The following is a 19,909-nucleotide window of genomic DNA, read 5'->3' as shown; positions in this document are numbered from 1 at the left end:
TTTGACAAATTTACACTTTGTTCCAGAGCAGCTGGTAGAGGTTAAAGGGATTGCTGGAGGCCAATTGCAACAAATAAATCAACAAAAAGGAAACAAGTGTTAAAACCAAGCCTGGGGGCGCCTGGGTGGCTCAGTCAGTTAAGCGTCCGACTTCGGCTCAGGTCACGATCTCACGGTCCGTGAGTTTGAGCCCCGCGTCGGGCTCTGGGCTGATGGCTCAGAGCCTGGAGCCTGCTTCCGATTCTGTGTCTCCCTCTCTCTCTGCCCCTCCCCCATTCATGCTCTGTCTCTCTCTGTCTCAAAAATAAATAAAAACGTTAAAAAAAAAACAAAAAACAAGCCTGAGGTGTCTTTAGGCCTAAAATGAGTCTTTTGCAGGCAGCATACAGAAGGGTCTTGTTTATTTTTTATCCATTCTGAAGCCCTGTATCTTTCAACTGGAGCATTTAGTCCCTTTACATTCAAAGTAATTATTGATATGTATTTACTGCCATTTTATTACTTGTCTTGTGGTTGTTTCTGAAGATTTTCTCTGATCCTTTCTTGTCTTTATTGCATGTTTTGCCTATTTTCTTTGCGATATATTTGGTTTTCTTTCTCTTTATTATTTGCATGTTTGTCAGTGGTTTTTAATATGTGGTTAGCTTTGGGTTTGTATATAACCTCATCTGCATATAGCAGTCTATATTAAGGTGGTGGCCATTTAAGCTTGAACCCATTCTTTTCTCCTCTCCTCCCCATGTTTAAACATGTGTTACTACATTTTATATCCCTTTTTATTACTTCCTTGACTGATTTTTTAACAGAAACGTTCATTTTCACTGCTTTTGTGTTTCCTACTTTTATACTTCCACTCAAAGAGTTCCCTTTGATATTTCTTTCAAGGCTGGTTTAGTCATCATAAGCTCCTTTAATTTTTGTTTTTCTGGGAAACTCTATCTCTCCTTCTATTCTGAATGATAGTCTTATTAGATAGAATATTCTTGGCTTCAGATTTTTCCCATTAATCACTGTGGCGCGCGCGCAGCGCGCGCGCGTGTGTGTGTGTGTGCGCGCTGCGCAGCGCGCTGTGCGCATGCGTGCACAGGCACATGTGTGTACACATTTAGTTTTATTGTAACAAAACAACTTGTACACTTTTAAAGTTTAAAACCAAGCATCATCTTTCCTTTCCGGTGAAACAAAAAGAAAATTTAAAAATAAACAGGAACAAAATTACAATGGACAATGTCAATTCCCAATAAGATCCCATAGGTTCTTCTGATTCTCCTATTGAGCGGCAGTGTTCAAGTCATCATTAGGAGGGTATTTTATTTTAAAGGTGTCATCTTAAACTGCTAGGATGTCCATTAAACATCCTGATTAAACATGCCAAAGCCATGTTGTCAAAATGTCCTCTTACCCACCCAAACATTTCAAACCCACTCCTTGCTGATCTTCGGTAGCCCCATTTTTTTAAAGTCCCCCCCGCCTTTTTTAAACAAGAGAAAGTAGACAGATATATCTTGGTCAATGCTAATTGTCCATATTCACGTACAGACACAGTGTTATCTCTGAGCCCAATAGTGAGAGAAAGGAGGGAAAAAGCTAAATTCCATGCATTACTACACAGCAGGGTAACACCCTCCAGTTTCCGGCATAGCTAAGGGAGCAGCTTTTTCTTTTTTCCCACAGAACATGGTGGTGTTAATTCCATAAAGGTTTTGTTGAGACAGGAAGGGATAAAAATAATTTGGAACAGAAAGGGGTAGAGTTTCTTTCCCTACTCTATTCTGTTCATGGTATTTTCCCCCAAAGTAAGTTGAGAACCGTGGTATAAAGGCAGAGAATAGAGACTTTTAAAAACAGGGTGCATGAGCCACAAGGAAAGGGGAAAAAAAGGTTACAACTTGCTCCAAGGGACCGGAGAAAATTAAAAATGGAAGTTTGGGATCCATCAGTTAGTCCTCTTTTCCTTCATCTTCCTCCTCCTCCTCCTCCTCCTCCTCCTCCTCCTCCTCCTCCTCCTCCTCCTCCTCCTTTCCCTCCTCTAACATCCATATCAGGAACCAAGTAGTGCTACAATGGATTTGGCCAAATATCATCTTCGATGACCTCTCCTAACTCACCTGAGTCAGAATGGTTAGCAAACAGGTGAAGAAGCTTTCTGCTTCCTCATGCCGTCTCTTCCCGAAGGCTTTGTTCTGCATTTGACTTGAATGTTTCATCAAATCCTTTCCAGATTTCCATTTGGTTTTAATGGACTTTGAAGATGGATCACAATTCTCACTCAGATGAAATTCTTTGGAGAGAACTTTATTTTCAAAGTAAGGGTTGTCATCAAAATAAAAATCTATTCTGTAACCTGATTTAATATCTTCAAATTTGGTCACTTCAACTCTTGTCAAATAATGCAGTACCTCTTCATCCTCCTCCTCAAGCAGTGCAGACACCTGTGGATGATTGACAAATGTTACCTCAAAATTTGGGCTTTATGGTGATCAATTCTGACCTCTTCTGAAAAAATGGTTGGTGGAGTTTGTTATATTTCTGTTCTACTTTCAAAATCTCCTCACTGACTTCTTCGTTAAGTCTATGTCATTTTGTACTTCATCAATATGTTCAGTTGCTTTTTGCTGCTCTTTATCTCCCATTGGAGAGGTCAATGTCTCCTTTGACTTGGGGGCAGGAGGCAGTTTCTTCATTTGAGGTGGGAGTGAAGCTGGCATTTAGGGCCATGCTGTGAGGAAAGTCCACAAAATAAGGGCAGACGTATGTCTGGAAGAAACTCCAACTACTCTCCCGTTCAGCACTTTGAATACATTATGCCACTCCTTTCTGTCTTGCAGAGTTTCTCTTGAAAAATATCCCAGTAGACTTATGAATTTTCCCTTCTAAGTTAATGATTTCTTTTGTCTTGCTGCTTATACGATTTTTTTCTTTATGACTCTATTTTGCAAATTGAATTACAATATGTCTTGGTGGAGGTCTGCTTTTGCTGATTTTGATGGGAGTTCCCTGTGCCACCTAGATCCGGATATCTATTTCCTTCCACATATTAGGGAAGTTTTCAGCTATTTTTTCTTCAAATAAATTTTCTGTCCCCCTTTCTCTCTCTTCTTCTGGGACTCCTAGAATATGAATATTATTATATGTTTGATGGGATCACTGAGTTCTCTACCTCCATTCTAGTTTTATGTAATTCCTTTGTCTCTCTCTTTTTTCGCTTGGTTACTTTCCATTCCTCTTTTAGCTCATTAATTCACCCCTCTGTTTCATACTGCTATTCATTCCATCAAGTGTGTTTCTCATTTCATTTATCGAGCCCTTTATCTCTGCTATGTTATTCCTTTTTCTGTGTTAAGGGCCTAACTCATGTTTTCCATTCTTTTCACAAGTCCAGAGAGTATCCTTATAATCATTGTTTTAAATTCTCTATCAAGCATCTTACTTGTATCTGCTTCACTTAGATCTCTGGCCATGGCCTTGTCCTGTTCTTTCTTTTGGGATAAATTTCTCTGTATCCTCATTTTGTCCGCTTCTCTGTGTCTGTTTCTGTGTAAGAAAGTCAGATATATCTTCTGCTCTTGAAAGTTAGTGACTTTATGAAGAAGAGGTCCTGGAGTACCCTGCAGTGCAATGTCTTCTGTTCACCAGAACCTAACCTGACACTTGTCAACACAAAATGAACAAACCTTGTACAATTTCTAAAAAAAAAAAAAAAAAAAAAAAAGGAATAGAGTTTTATTCAAGCCCACGTGAAGACAGCTGCCTGGGATATACAATCTTCACGGAGAAGAAAGTGCTTTGGAAAAGGAATGTTTAATCCAGGGTTATATATGGTTTTGTTATAGCAAGAGTTACAATAATTATTATGAAGGACATTTCAGAAAACTACTAACTTTATTTTATGCTTTTAGTATGTGCAAGGTTGCAGGCTTCAGCAATATGGGAATGGAATTTAGGGAGATTTTTACTCTTATCTTTAGTTTGTAATATTTATTTTAGGTTATTTGCTAATGAAGTAGATGGACAATGTGTGCTCAGGGCAGAAAGATTGCCATGCTTTGAAGTTTGGTGAAGGCATTGTGACCTTGGTAAAAGTATAGCTTCCCTGGGAGCCCAGGAGCAGCACCCAAAAACATTAAAGTTGAAAATGTCTTTTATCATTCCCCCCTTTTAATCAATAATCTGTCCTCAGAAAGCAGTGATGATCGACCTTATGTTATGTCCCTTGATGCCAGGGTGACTGGCTTGTCTGCCGTTGGTCCATCAAGTCCCTCATTTGCTAGGCGTGAACACACACACACACACACACACACACACACAGGGTTCCTTGTTGGGGGGAATTTATTGTAACATAAATGGTGGGAAGCTTAAAAGTGGTATATGTTCTTTATTAAGTCCAACTGATGAACAAAGTACATGTGCTTGGCTGAGACTGTCTAGTTTTACATTTGATATAACATTTATAACAATGATATATGGACAGTAAAATAATTCCAATAAGTACATTTTGAAGAAACCAATGTGATATTTGAACAGACTGCGACAGAAGAAAAAGTCCAAAGAATCCTTTACGTACATCTTGGAAAATAAAAGGGTAGGGAAATTTATGATTATTTATGAGGAAAGATGGAGCATGCACATTGAACAAACCTAACATATATCCCCATGTTTCCTTGGGGTGGAGACTTAACATCAGAAGGAGACAAAATTCAGTCCCTGGCATCAGGAAGTTTTCTTAGGATAAGGAGAAGGGGTCATGGGCATGCTCTAAGAACTGGTATAAGCTGGATGGGGTCTTAGGCTTGTTGTCTCTGGTAAGGCACGCACCTGTGCCAAGCCTTGCTTGTTCATAGGCTGTAATCACATCAATCGACCTTGAGTCCAGGCTTCTGCAGAGACAGCTAGTGAGTCTTTTCCTGAGATCTGAAAAACACAACAGCTGGCTGGGGGAAATGCTTATCTGAAAAACAAGTTTTAAACTTTTTGTTAGTTTTAACATCCTTAACCCTATGAGGCACGGTTTCAATTCCCCTGAGTTATGATCATCCCTTCATCTTGAAGAACTGGAATGATGACCAATTTGGCTACTTCTTTGTTTCTTCAGGTGAGGTAGGTTTTGCATAAAGAGCAGTTTCTGAAAATCTTTGCTGTACTATACCTATGTGCTGGGCTAAGCAGAAGTTTTAAAGGCCATAGCAGCAAGGGAAATAGAAGCAACATACAGTCAAATATGCTAAGTTTTTTTCCTGTTATAATTTCCTGTAGTCAATCCTTCATTCCATTTCTTTGGAACATGGGTGGCAGTCCCCCTTCTGTAACTGCTTCAAGCTGAATTAAGGCATAGTAGGGGCCTTGGAATGGAAGGATTTGACGTGGTACTGGATGCAACTCTTGGCCCCTTGTGCCAATGGAGGGGAACTATCAGAGAGAGTTCCTCATCTGAGAACTTGGATATTTTCCTACATAGTTTGGTACTACATGACATCGTTCATTTTATCCCCAAACACATTTTAAGGAAAAATAACAATATAGTTAAGTCCGTCATCTCCTCTAAAGGCTGTATCAATGGGTATCCAATAGAATAGATCAGTAAACCAGTCCCAGCCACCTTGGAAAGGGGGTGGTGGTGGTGGTCAAGAGCTTCTAATAGCCAAGTGGCTTGCTGCTTGATTTTATCTCTATGGGTTTTTATTTCCCATAAGGAGTCAATATAGGTGGTGTTAGCAAGTGGTGTTAGCCACCATATAGACTCTGTCTTAGTTAGCAAGCAATCAGGTCATTAATAACAGGGTTTTTTTTTTTTGGAAATAAAAGAAAAATATAAGTTAATGGTTGGAGCAAATTATAAACGCGGCGTCAGAGTCCCTAGTGATGCCAGTGTGAGAAGATTTTTAGATGTCAGACTTGAAGCATCCCCAGATGTAGGGGGAGCAGGCAGTGGCAATCTGATGGATTTTATAGTGCAAATGTCTCTGGTGATCCTTTTGAGTGGCCCATAGAGTAACAGGCACAGTGATTGTATATGATCTATTCTGGCAATCTTTCTGAAGTTAACCTCAAGTTGTCTGGCTTTGGTCTGCAGGGCTGGTAAGGCAGCTGGGAACTCCATAAGCAAGGTATCAGGCTGACATTTCTAAGGGACTCTACTGGCTATAAAGTCAACCTTAATTCCTTAAAGCCATCTGGTCTTATCTGAGTCTGTACATGTCTCTTTCAAATATGATGTTCCAGTCAAAGCCTTGGTAATATAACCAATGTTTCCAATGGTGTTCTGTTAAAGGAGAACAGATTTTTATTGAATTTATGTAAATAATTATAATCACCATGAAGGAAAGAATACTCATTGAGAGTTTTGAATTCTGGAGGGTTCAGGCAGGGAGAAAAGAGAAATGCTTCAATTTGTTCATAAAGGAATCTCTATCAAATTTTTGTAAGTCATAGATAACCTAAGAGAAAAAGTTTCCTTGAATCTGAAGAGCAAGCATTAGAGAATCAGCAATATTTTCAAACAAGAGTCATAAAACAAAACTGTAATCATTTTCCTTAATTCACTTAGTCCCATGTTATCAACTTTTGTTTTGCTTGAATGTAGTTTTCCCATTAGTTTTGGAAATCCTTACTCAGTTTAGTTTTATGATCTTAAAGATATCAGAAACCTGTATTTGTCAAAATTCCTTTTCATATTCATGAACTCTTTGAAGTTGAAACATATTTTGTAAGAGCATCAGAACAATAACTGTAAATGACAAAAGACTCAAAAATGGGCATGGTTTGATGAGACTCTGATGAGAGCTCATTACAATGCAGTTGACAAGGAAATTTGGTTATTTTTGTGACACATAATGTTTTAATAATTAGAATTTTAAGTGATGACATTATACTAGGAAATAGTCAAACCTTAGGAATTTTATATGGTTTTGGAACAGTTATAACATTTACCCACAAAGATAACCTAAGAGAAGTTACAATCAGTTATTTGACAATGCTTCCCATGTGACTTAACATACCAAATAAACAAGCCTATTTAGTCAAAAAGACTTCATTTAGTATTTGAATTTCTGGGAAGTTTGTTTAAAAAAAACTTAGAAAGTTTTAAAAGCATGTGCCTATATAAGATGTTAGATTATTATAAAACCTAATATTTAATTACTGTTTAACCAAAAGGGCCATAAGAGATTTTACGGAACATTGGAATACTTGTGACCAAATTTTGCCACTTTAATATTGAAGGATTTCGTTTTTTTGAGTAATCAAAGACCTTACAAAAACAAATCAAGAAACCTTATTTTTCTGAGCAAATGAGCGGGGGGTGGGGGAGCCTTGTTTATAATTTCTTATCAAGAGTAGACCAGTAATCCAAGAAATCTTAGTGTTTTTTTCTTAACAGAGAGAAAAGCCAAATCTTAATTTTATATCATACTATTTTAAAAATTCATTTATTCTAGTGTTAGTCCTGACCACATATAAAGTTCTTTTTCAAAGATTCCCCTTCACAAACGTTTTACAACTTGTTTTTTTTTTTTTTTTAACTTAGATTCTGTCCTAAATTTTCTCTCTCTAAATAACCAGTCTCATTTCAGGACAAAATTATTTTCTTTCCATCAACAAAATGTATTTTCATTCTTTTTTTTTTTTTTTTAATTTTTTTTTTCAACGTTTTTTATTTATTTTTGGGACAGAGAGAGACAGAGCATGAACAGGGGAGGGGCAGAGAGAGAGGGAGACACAGAATCGGAAACAGGCTCCAGGCTCCGAGCCATCAGCCCAGAGCCTGACGCGGGGCTCGAACTCACGGACCGCGAGATCGTGACCTGGCTGAAGTCGGACGCTTAACCGACTGCGCCACCCAGGCGCCCCTGTATTTTCATTCTTTACACCTTTCTTACATATCTCCTACTTTCCTATATACGTAATTGCTTTTTAAAAAAATCATTTTCCAGCAATCTTAATCATATTTATCAGAGTTTTAATTCTTAGAAATCTTAGTCTCCTGTGAAAATTAACTAGTAACAAATTGTGAATTATTACACCAGAACGTTTTAGAATGGAAAATTTATGAATATATTTAATAGTTTCTACATCCTTTTTTTATAGTACAGTCTTTCAATAATGCACAAAGTATGTTTACCAACTGACTCAAGTATTTGTTTTTGTTTTTGTTTTTTTTTTTTAAGTTTGTTTATTTTGAGAGAGACAGATCACAAGCAGGAAGGTGCAGAGAGAGGGGAAGAGAGAGAATCCCAAGCAATCTCTGCTCTGAGAGCAGGGCTTGATCTCATGAACTGAACCATGAGATCATAACCTGAGCTAAAATCAAGAGTCAGACGCTTAACCAACTGAGCCACCCAGGTGCCCCTGGACTCAAGTATTTTCAGTTTCTCTACAATAAGAAGCCAACACAGACAAACCTACATGCAGTAATTAATGTTTTAAGATTTTATTTTATTTGGGAAAGACTTAGATACCCAATGAATTTAACCTAGTTTATCATTTAACTTAGCAAAACTTCAAAGTTTTAGATTATTAATGATTTGGGGAAGCTATTTAAAAATTTATCCATAAACCTTTTTATTTATTTAACTTACTTGTTCTTAGCAATTACCCATGAAAACTTTATGAGACAGACAAAATTAACCATTATTTTAAGTCCCCTCTGCTTACACATTGCAACAGAGATAACATGAACTTAACCAATAAATTCAAATAGAGTAAAAAGTTGGTTGCCTACATTATATTTGATGTCGATAACTCTAAAGCCATGTTTATTTTAATTAAATCAATGACCTCAATTTAGCTTTAATATCGAATATATTGCATCCAAATCCACTAAGAAGTCAATTGGTTTGTTCCCCACTGGTCAATTTTATTTGGGGCTCCTGTGGGGAAATCTGAAGTGAGTGATCTGAGTCCAGGGGAGTCCTTGACTCTTTCATGTTGATTTGGGAGGTGCTTCCTTTGAACCTCACAAGGAGGTGGCCCAACAGCTTGGGGTGCTTTTTGCTCCTTGACAGTGAGGGTAGGATGAGCAAGAGCTGATGGCACTGGAGGCACCAAGGATAGTTTAGGAGCTGGTTGTGCGAGTGGACCGGAAGCGGGTACAGGAACAGGAAGCAGAGGCAAAGGTAGAAGGGGAGTCGCTGGCAAGGCCAGAGGCAGATTTAAAGTTTTGGCCTAAATTTTTTTTAAACCTCCATCTCCTATCCGGTCTCCTGTCAGCCTCTGGAAGAGGAGAGGGCCGGCCACCATTTCTGGTGCTTGTGCTTGGAGGGTGGATTTAGGATTTCTAGTGTCTGCCTGTCTTCCTTCTCCTGTTCCTCATTATTCCAACTACTGGGTAAGGGGTCAGTGTCTTAAATTTTCGTCATCTTTATCTCTTTGGGCCATCAGTTAGGTCCTTTCCTGTGATGCATCTTTATTATGAAGTAACATAAAAGTATGGATGTTGGGAATTTTATCCCGGCTCATGTGAACTTGAAAAAACATTTGGATTAGTTTTTAGCCTTTTGTGTTTTAAAATGCTCAGTTTTTACAAGCGCTTGCCTTTAAACCAATTAAATAGAGCTCTTTTACAGATTAACTTTAGCAATGCCCATCCACAGGTAGAGAAAATATCTCACATTTATAATACATATGGACACAAATGCACAAACAGGATGCAAACAAAATGTAGTCTGCATTTCATCAATGTTTGTGGAGAGGACATTAAAGACCCAATTTCCATATATCCCCCTTTTATTAACACAAATCTAATTGTAAGACAGCATTATAATTTATGGATCTATTAATTAGTTATTTTCCGTTTCCAATTACATCACAACCGGTTTCTTGCAGAGATACCAAAAGCTGCAGCAAGGGACAAACCGAATGAAGCCAGAGTACCTCTGTGACTGTTGGTTCCTCCCCCAAAGCCAGGAGCTTCATTGACTGAACCAAATGGCTTCCTGGTTTCTGGTAACTTGGTCTCATAGCCGGCTTTCCCTACTTATGCACACAAGAAACTAATTCAGACATGTCAAAAGAACCCCATTTGGGACACCTGAGACTCAAGTTATCCTTCCAATTTTCCCACGTAAGTAAGCACTTGCAAGTATAGGCTCCATATGTCCTATACATGTAGCCGGCTGGAGTTTCTTGTGGGTGGTTCTTGGTTTTCTGGGGGCTAATTCCATCCTTTGAAACATGGCTCCCCAATTCTTTTAGTTTCAGTTTTACTTTTAGAATAAGGCTTGAATAAGACTGTGGTGGATCGAGAGGGTGCTGTTTGTGAGTGTCGCCAGTCGCCATGATAAACTCTCTTACGTGTCTTGGTTTCTTCCAGAGAGGTCCAAGACCACCAAGGGGGCTCGGGGCACTGGATGATCAATCCTTACGTGTGCGTTCCCTGACGAGCCAATCATTAATTATCTTATGAGATGGAAATTCCTATGGGACCCCTTGTCGCGACCGGGACAACAAACACCGAGATCAGGGTCCTGAGGGTAGGGGAATGTAAGAAAAAAAGAGAGAAGAGAAGACAGTTTGGGAACAGGAGGGTCCCCTGGGCTGATGGCCCAAGTGACGGCTTTATTGTTGCTGTACACAGTCTTTTATATCCAGACTCTTATGGGTCAGGTCATTCTAAGAATAAACAGGTTTCACATAATCGCTGCCCACCAAAACATTTAGTTCTGTGTTTCTTGTGCATTTTCTAGACGGGTCACAAGACCTTGTTGATAAGATTGCTAGCAAAACACAATTCCCATGTTTGTTTCTATCTGACTCGGGGTAGAAAAAGGGAGGTAGCATTACTGCCAACACCTGCAGACCACAGGCTTCAGGAATTAACTTTCTCAGCCTTGACAAGGCTTTCGTATGCCCTTGAGAGTGGGGGAATGGGAGGGGGAACCACTGGGTTGGCTTGAGTCAACAGGGAACGTTGATCGACCTGGTCTCAGCCTGGCGCCGGGGCCCGGCCTCCCACATGAATGGGAGGGGGAACCACCGGGTTGGCTTGAGTCAACAGGGAACATTGCTCGACCCGGTCTCAGCCTGGCACCGGGGCCCGGCCCCCCACATGTCCCCCTATTGCTTGTAATTGCAACATGTGCATCCTGGCTTGGTATGTGGTAAAGGCAGTAAGACCCCATCTCCAGAAACAACACAGCAAGACAAGTATAACAGATATTAGGGAAACAATTCCAATAAAGATCCAAAAGGAATGCTGAAGAATATTAAATGGATTAAACCCATTAAGTTGGTGCAGTATGGTTCCAGCGAGATCTCCAGGGTCAGGGAAACTGAGTGAGCTACTTGCAACAGCATTTATCTCTTCTTGTAGCTGTAAGAGGTCTAAGCTAGTGTTAGCATCATGCCAAACCCCTTGTAAATGATGACGCACTTGTCCCCATGTCATATTGGTATACTCTAAAGGGGTAACACAGATATGCTTATATGCATCATGACAAATTAAAGAAAGTCTGGTATGCAAAACAGCAAACTGATCACCAAGATACATCAACGCTTCTTGTAGTGCCTCTAATTGGGCTTCCAATTTACGGTCTATTCGTTCTTGAGTGGCAAACACCTTGGATACATTATGAACCAATTCATTTACATGGGATGCCGTTTGGGCACGTTCATGTAAGGATATTACAGATACAGTTGCAGAGGCAATTACAGTCACTGCTGCTATGAGTCCAGCAATTAAGAGTCCAAGAAACCATTTGGTCCTGTGCAGCCGTTCACAAGCAGGACAAGTCAGCCGGTATAACTGATGACCATCTTCTTTCACTGGAGTAATGACTCCGTCTCCAACAATCAGATAGTAGGGTGGAGGAACATAGGCACGCAATTGCAGAACTGGAGAAACATAATATTCTGGAAAACTAAAGCTGTCATTAGTATATATTTTATCAAAGGTAGCATATAACTTCCAAAGATCAGAATGAATTCTTCCTTCAGGGGATTGCGAAGTGGTTTGTGGGATAATCTTGTGGTGTACCTGTACCTTGTTAGGAGGTGGACCCATATCTCTTAAAGGAGCCACTAAAGGTCTCCTTGTTTCCCTTTGCACTTCCAAAATAGCCATAGGTGTTTCTTGAAGGAATGAATGCCAGGCCTTTCGGGAATAATCTGTAATGGTATAGTTTATGCCTTTAGGAGTCATCCTCAATGAAGAGGACTGGGCACATTTACCCCAAGGTGAGTCCCCAGTAAGGCCTTCCTTGACCAACTGAGGGACATACAGGAAGATTCTGAGGGGGATCACGCGGTCCAGAAAACATCCATTCTCCTAATAATTCTCTCTTTTGCCAATAAGCGGCAACAGAGCGGGGTACCCATTCAGAAGGACGCTTGCCATTTACATAGTATAAGTAATAGACCGCCCTACTGGTTTCGTACCCAAACACCCATATAAGCAAGTTTGTACGGCGTAGACTCCCTTTGCAGGCAGATGGGTACTCCTGCAGAGAGTGCCGTCCAATTTATAGAGGCCGACACAGTGGGCAAAAACCCTGCATCTTCCCCTCCCATAAAGGAGAGATTGGTGTATACTTTGGGTGTGGGGTCTCTCCATGTTACAGGTTGTACTGTAGGAGGACCTACCACGTATGCCCAATAGAGGGCAGACTCCCCGGTTGTAGTGAGAATGCACAGGCATGCCAAGAAGACATGTGTGGCCGTTACCTCTCTACCTGAGGCCGTCACTACATCAGTGGCCTGGGTCAGCAGGTTCTTTATCTGTCCCCAGGTGGGTGTACCCGCCTTATGACTCCACCGTTGTCGCTTCTGGGGGGGCTCCGTCACTGTCAATTTGGCCATTTTTCGGTGCAACCGTAATATCTTTGAGGAGCTGAAGCGGGACCCAGCGCGGCGCTTCCTCATCCTGTGGAAAAACACAAGCATACCCTCGCCCTTTTCGAAGGACTGGGTCTGGGCCTCGCCAAATGCCTTCCGGCATATCTTTCCATCTTGCCATCAAGAGAGGTTCTTGACTCTTTCCCCAGCGACGCTCTGCGGCAGTCATCCCTGCTTCATTGACATTTAAAAAATTTAAAACACAACACAAGAGTGAGATGTACATGTGGGGAATACTTTATCTTTCCCTTTAATATCTGCCCCTCTTTAAGTTTTTGCAGATACTGTTTTAGAGTCAGATGAGCTCGCTCAACAATAGCCTGTCCTGTGGAATTATAAGCAATGCCAGTTGTATACTCAATTCGGAGTCGGTGGCAAAATTCTGTAAAAGATTTAGAAGTATAAGCACTACCATTGTCAGTTTTTATTTTATGAGGTTTGCCCATTGCTGCAAAGGCAGAAAATAGGTGATTTTGAACATCAACAAATGTTTCTCCTGAGTGGGCTGAAGCATGTATATAGCCTGAGCAAGTATCTACAGACACATGTATATATTGCAATTTCCCAAAAGGTAAATATTGGGTGACGTCCATTTGCCACAAGTCATTGGGGCGAAAACCTCGGGGATTAATGGCATACACCGGCTGTGGGAAGAATTGCGGACAGATGCCGCATTGTTTAACAATTTGGCCGCTTCACGAGATATTTTGAATTCTTGTCGAAGGGCTGCCGCATTCTGATGAAAATTATCATGACTCCTTTTGGCTGTTTCCAAAGGAGTGGTAATGGGCAGAACTTGCAATAAATGGGTTGCTGCATCGGCTATCCGATTCCCAGCAACTAGGGGACCAGGCAGATCGGTGTGAGCTCGAATGTGGGAAATATAAATTGGAATGTGCCGTAAATTAAGAAGTTTTTGTATAGCATGAAATAGATGATAAAGTTCCTCATCTGCTGTCAGTATAAAGGCAGTGGGAAGCTGCAACACAGCTTTGACAACGTATTGACTGTCAGAATAGACATTTATAGATTCCGGGTAAGTTTTTAGGGCTACCTATACAGCATAAAGCTCGGCCCTTTGGACAGATTTAGTCGTATAATTTAAAGTGATCAAATTTTTATGTTGAGAAGTGACATAATACACTGCAATTTTACCCTCTTTACCAGCATCCACAAAAATGGAAGCAGCATCTTCAATCGGCTGACAAACAATAGGATTATAGGGCAAAATATCTATAAGACTGAAACCTTGTACTAAAGAATCAGAAGGTAAATGAAATTTAATTTGACCTGTAAAATCAGCCAAGGCAAGTTGCCATTCGATGGACTGGGCAAAAGCAGCGTCCACCAGCTTCTGTGCCAGAAAGGCACATGCAATAAATTCTGGATCGTGTCCAAAGAGCTGAACAGCTCGGGATCTTCCTCTAATGATGAGAAGACAAACCATAGATAGCAAAGGATTAATGACATGCAGAGAGTGTAAGGCTAAATGTAGCCATTCAAGTGGGCCATGAGATTGCCACAGAATTGCAAAGGGGATGACTTGAGGTTTTAATATTATTAGATACAAAGGCTGAGAAGGGTCAATTCTAGTGACTTGGGCCTGCTGAATGGCCTGTTCTATATGTCTTATAGCTTCTTTAGCTTCTTGAGTGAGACTTCTCAGGGATGCTGGAGAACTATCTCCTTTTAGAATATTAAACAAAGACAGTAATTGTTCTGTGGTGACCCCTAGTGTATTTCTAATCCAATTTATATCTCCTAATAATGTCTGAAAATCATTTAAAGTAGTCAAATGTCTGGTTCTAATTGATACTTTCTGAGGTCGGACAGTTGGTTTGGAGATGAGATACCCTAGGTATTCAAAAGGTGCTTCCCTTTGAACTTTCTCAGGGGCAACAATCAAATTATATGCTTTAAGGCATCTTTGAAGAGAAATAAAAGCCTCCTGTAATAATTCCTCAGTTTCAGCAGCCAAAAGTAAGTCATCCATATAATGGATACAATATACATGGGGAAAACTCTGTCTAAAAGGGGCAATTGCTATGGCCACAAACTCTTGACATAAAGTCGGACTGTTAGCCATGCCTTGCGGTAAGACCTTCCCCTGATACCACTTAGCAGGTTCCTGTAAGTTAGTGGAAGGCAGGGAGAATGCAAAATGTTCTCCGTCGCCAGGGGCCAACGGAATGGTAAAAAAACAATCTTTTAAGTCCAAAACTAGTAATTGATATTGTAAAGGAATGGCCGATGGGGAAGGGAGGCTGGGTTGCAAAGCCCCCATGGGCTTCATGACAGCATTAATTGCTCTCAAATCTTGCAGCAACCTCCATTTATTTGACTTTTTTCTCATCACAAAGATTGGGGTGTTCCAGGGACTGGTGGAGGGAACTAAATGACCTAATTGCAGTTGTTCCTCTATGAGGTGAGCAGCAGCCTCCCTCTTAACAGTAGGTAAGGGCCATTGGTCAACCCACGCTGGAGTGGAAGACATCCACTGGAGAGGCATAGCGTGGGGAGTTTCCAATGGCCCTAGGAAAAACCCAATCCGAAATGGTCTCTTTTAGGCTCGGGGACATACGGCTCAGGATTCCCCTGCAACTCCTTCCCAAAGCCTTTCCCCTCAATATAGCCCATTTCCTTCATAAGGTGCATAGCAAGATTAGTCTGTTTTTGAATCGGGACTGCCTTAGTCTCCAGAGTCAAATTCATTGCAGTTAATATGTCCCTGCCCCAGAGATTAAGATCTATGTTCAAAACAAAAGGCTGAAAAGTTCCAGTCATACCATCAGGCAGTCTCCAATGTAAATAATCAAAGCTTTGCAACGGAGCAGAGGCATAACCAACACCTTTAATTGGAATATTAGTCACTTGAGTAGGCCATGTGACAGGCCAATTTTTTTGAGCAATAACTGAGACATCTGCACCTGTATCCACTAGTCCCTCAAAAGGGACTCCTTGGATATGCAATGTAAGCATGGGCTTTTCTACAGAGATCACTTTAGCCCAATAAAGATCTGTGGAGCTGAACCCCTGATTTCCCTGGTAAGGTTTAACAGCCTTATTATTGGAGGATATCCGGGGTATCAAGATCAATTGTGCTATGGGAGTCTTGGGCTCAAGCACCAAAGTTCCCATAGTTAAGCTGGCCAAAATTTTTATTTCTCCAGTGTAATCTTCATCAATAACTCCAGGATAGATCATCAATCCCTTAAGAGTCCAGCTGGATCTTCCCAATAATAACCCCCAAGTATTCCTGGGTAGAGGCCCCCATATCCCTGTGGGGATGGCTTTGGGGGGCTGTCCTCCTTCTAGGTAAACGGACTGAGCTGGGGTAAGATCTAGTCCTGCACTGGCGGGGGTACCACGGTATAGTTGGCTAATACCTGGGAGGTCTCCAGTGTTAGACACAATGGGTGAGAAGGTGCCTGTGGGAACATTGCCGCAGTTGTTTGAGGGGCCAGCGGCTGGCCCCGCTTCCAGTTTCCCTGAAGAGGTCTGCCATTACAATCAGTTTTAGAGCGGCATTCATTGACCCAGTGATACCCCCGTCTACATCTGGGACAAATAATTGCCGGCTTGTTATTAATGTTAGGGCCACTTGGCAAACCGGGGATAGTTGGAATTATTTCTTTACTATGACATTGGGCCTTCATATGGCCCTTTTGGCCACATTTGAAACACACTATTCCACCCAACTTCCTTGGATTAGTTCTTATGTTTTCACCCTGAAGCTGGGCATGCACCTGTAAGGGGTCCATTCCCTTTAAGGCGGCTGCCAAAGTAATGCCCTGAATATAAGATGGTCCAATCTCAGCACATAGCCTAATATAATCCTCCAAGGTACCCTGATTTTTCCAAGGATGAATGGTTGCCTGACATGCAGAATTAGCATTTTCATAAGCCAGTTGTTTTACAATAACGGTACCTGCCTCCCCATCAGTAACGATACGACTGACTGCAGTCAAAAGGCGCCCAACGAAATCCTGGTACTTCTCATCTGGCCCTTGCCTAATTTTAGACAATTCCTCAGTTCTGCCCCCTGTGGAGGGGAGTTTTTTCCAAGCTGTAATGGCACAGGTATTAATTTGATTATACGCAATTTCAGGATAATTCAGCTGGAGGCCCACATCATAATATTGTCCTGTACCTGTGAGCATGTTGAAATCCACTGGTATGTTAGTTCTTTTATTATACATAGCCTGTTTTTCAGCATTCTCTGCAAATTCTGCTTTCCAGAAGAGGTTATCTCTCACACTCAAACAAGCCTGAGCAATGACCTTCCAATCTCCTGGGCACAATGCCTCCCTGCTCAAATTATCAAGCATAGACAGGGTAAAGGGAGCTGTTGGACCATACTGGGCTGTAGAGGATTTCAAATCTTTCAGCAATTGAAAACTTAGGGCGGAGTACACTCTCTGTCCCCCCTGCTGAATAACAGGGTCAGCGTGAAAAGCAGAGGTGTCTTCCCCATACTGTGTTGCTTGATACAGAGTCCGCTGCAAAGGAGTAGCTCCCATAACGGGGTAAGGTTCAGTGGACTGTTGATTCTGAGTAATAGGGAAAGCCAGCCGAGGTAAGCCTCTATCTGGTGCCTGAAAAGAAGGTCGTTTTAAAGGTACCTTCCGGACCAGAGGGGCCAAGAAGGCAGGTGTCCTCTGGTCTTCCAAATACGGCCCATCATCCCCCTGATCCCCAAAAGGAGAGTCATCATTATTTTCTGGATCTTGCACAGATAACTGTTCTAGGAGGGGGAGAGGAGGTAAAGGTGAAGGCACCCGTGACTGTCCTGAAAGGGCATTGAAAGTAGTTTCTGGAGGGAGAGGAGCATCTGAAGTCACTAAGGGTTGGGCTACTTCCGAGCTAAGAGAAACTATTTCAATAGAATCCTGCGGATCAAGGACCTCCTTAATACAGGTCCAAGTAGACCACAAAGTCCCTGGAACTGCAGCCCCACGAATCTTCATTTGATTTTTAAGTTTCTGACCAACTCGCTGCCAATCCTTTAAATCAACTGTACCCCCGTCTGGAAACCATGGGCAATAATCATGCACTACGTCAAAAAATTCCCTAAGGGCTGACTGAGAAACCTTAATTCCCTCTCCTTCATAAGAGCCTGCAAGGCAGTTACAAAATATCCCTGTTCCGTAGACTGTTTCTGTCCCATAGTTTTACTCCCGTCGTCTGTGCTGCTGGCACAGTTCCCCTACCTGAATTAGACGTCGCGCGGTCCGCTTTCGCTTTCCTCCTTGTTGTCTCAGGTCCCTGTTTGGGTGCCACTTGTCGCAACCGGCGCAACAAACACGGAGATCAGGGTCCTGAGGGTAGGGGAATGTAAGAAAAAAAGAGAGAAGAGAAGACAGTTTGGGAACAGGAGGGTCCCCTGGGCTGATGGCCCAAGTGACGGCTTTATTGTTGCTGTACACAGTCTTTTATATCCAGACTCTTATGGGTCAGGTCATTCTAAGAATAAACAGGTTTCACATAATCGCTGCCCACCAAAACATTTAGTTCTGTGTTTCTTGTGCATTTTCTAGACGGGTCACAAGACCTTGTTGATAAGATTGCTAGCAAAACACAATTCCCATGTTTGTTTCTATCTGACTCGGGGTAGAAAAAGGGAGGTAGCATTACTGCCAACACCTGCAGACCACAGGCTTCAGGAATTAACTTTCTCAGCCTTGACAAGGCTTTCGTATGCCCTTGAAAGTGGGGGAATGGGAGGGGGAACCACCGGGTTGGCTGAGTCAACAGGGAGATGTTGCTCGACCCGGTCTCAGCCTGGCACCGGGGCCCGGCCTCCCACACCCCTAGACCCCTAGTATCCTCAGACACTTCCGCTAGGCTTTCTGCCACCTGAAAGCACCATTCGACCAGAAGGAGCAAGTGTCCCTTCTCTTCAGAGCTCAGTGATTCAGCCTCTCATATTTCTAACCAGAAAATGGATTCAAGCCTTATATTAATAAGATCAATTAGTTTCATGCCAAATTAAAACAACCAACCCATCCACTTTCCCCCTCTAGGTTATTCCCACCTAGAGAACATTACCGCTCAAATCAAAGTCATGACCATCAACATAAATTAGGGACGTCCGGATATCGCCAGATACACCTGTGAAATGTGAGCAGTCAGAGGGGCACAAGGGGCTGTGCTGGTTCCGAGGGCCACGTTCCAGATGATCTGCGCCCCCCCTGCCACCCCCTGCCCACCAAGGTGTTCTCAGCCAAGCTGCTCTGGTATTCTGACAACAGTGCCAAGAACTGTTAATGCAAAATGAACAAATCTTTCACAATTTCTAAAAAAAAAGGACGAGAGTTTTGAGCCCAAGTGAGGACAGCTGCCTGGAATATACAATCTTCACAAAGAAGACAGTACTTTGGGGAAGGAATTTTAATACAGGATTCTATATGGGTTTTTTTTTTTTTTGTTTTTTTGTTACATCAACAGTTGCAAATCATCATGATGAAGGACATTTCAGAAAATTACCATTATTTTATGCTTTTAGTATGTGCAAGGTGGAAGGCTTTAGGGGTATGAGAATGGAACTTAGGGAGATTTTTCCTCTTTAGTTTGGATGTTTCCTTTAGGTTATTTGCTAATGAAACACATACAGTGTGTGCTCAGGGCAGGAAGATTGCCCATGCTTTGAAGTTTGGTGAAGTCATGGTGACCTTGGTAAAAGCGTAGCTTCCCCGAGAGCCCAGGAACAGGGCCCACAAACGTTAAAGTTGAAAATGTCCTTTATCACACTTTAGGAGAGTACCCTTTGTGTGTTGCTTGTGTCCTGTTGTGTCTGGGTCACTTTTCCTTTCAGTGCAGCCTTCTGCACTGACTCCCTGCCTGTTGTGGGCTGTGATCTCTGCGGTGTGGGTGGGACCCAGGCAGGCCAGCTCTGAGGGGACTGCCCACCCACCCCTGAACTTGAGAGGGGGCATTGGCATTAGCAACATTTGTGTGGGGCCTCTGGTCCCACGCCCCATCCCTAAAGCGCTTCAGCTGCTTTAACAGCATTTGCCCTGAGCCCTGGGCTGAGGCTAGCGTGCCTCGTGTGGCGTGTCCTCTCGAGAAACTGCGGGTCTGGCGC

The 19,909-nt window shown here is 42.0% G+C and overlaps 1 protein-coding gene and 1 pseudogene across 1 annotated transcript; both read right to left on the bottom strand.

Annotated features, from left to right (window-relative positions):
* Positions 1 to 1,940: 1,940 nt before the first annotated feature.
* LOC109255084 (protein SET-like) lies at positions 1,941 to 2,708 on the bottom strand (annotated as a pseudogene).
* Positions 2,709 to 10,429: 7,721 nt separating this feature from the next.
* LOC109255220 (endogenous retrovirus group K member 13-1 Env polyprotein-like) lies at positions 10,430 to 18,088 on the bottom strand. The gene is made up of 2 exons (XM_019429743.2): positions 18,036 to 18,088; positions 10,430 to 12,099 (listed from the first exon to the last, which is right to left on the bottom strand). The coding sequence occupies exon 2, from the start codon at positions 12,053 to 12,055 to the stop codon at positions 11,012 to 11,014; it is 1,044 nt and encodes a 347-aa protein (XP_019285288.2). The 5' UTR covers positions 12,056 to 12,099; positions 18,036 to 18,088; the 3' UTR covers positions 10,430 to 11,011.
* Between the last annotated feature and the right edge of the window lie 1,821 nt (positions 18,089 to 19,909).

The sequence above is a fragment of the Panthera pardus genome, unplaced genomic scaffold, assembly GCF_024362965.1.
Source record: "Panthera pardus isolate Hobbes unplaced genomic scaffold, ASM2436296v1 HiC_scaffold_3, whole genome shotgun sequence".
NCBI lineage: Eukaryota > Metazoa > Chordata > Mammalia > Carnivora > Felidae > Panthera > Panthera pardus.
This window is presented reverse-complemented; position numbering and strand designations above follow the sequence as displayed.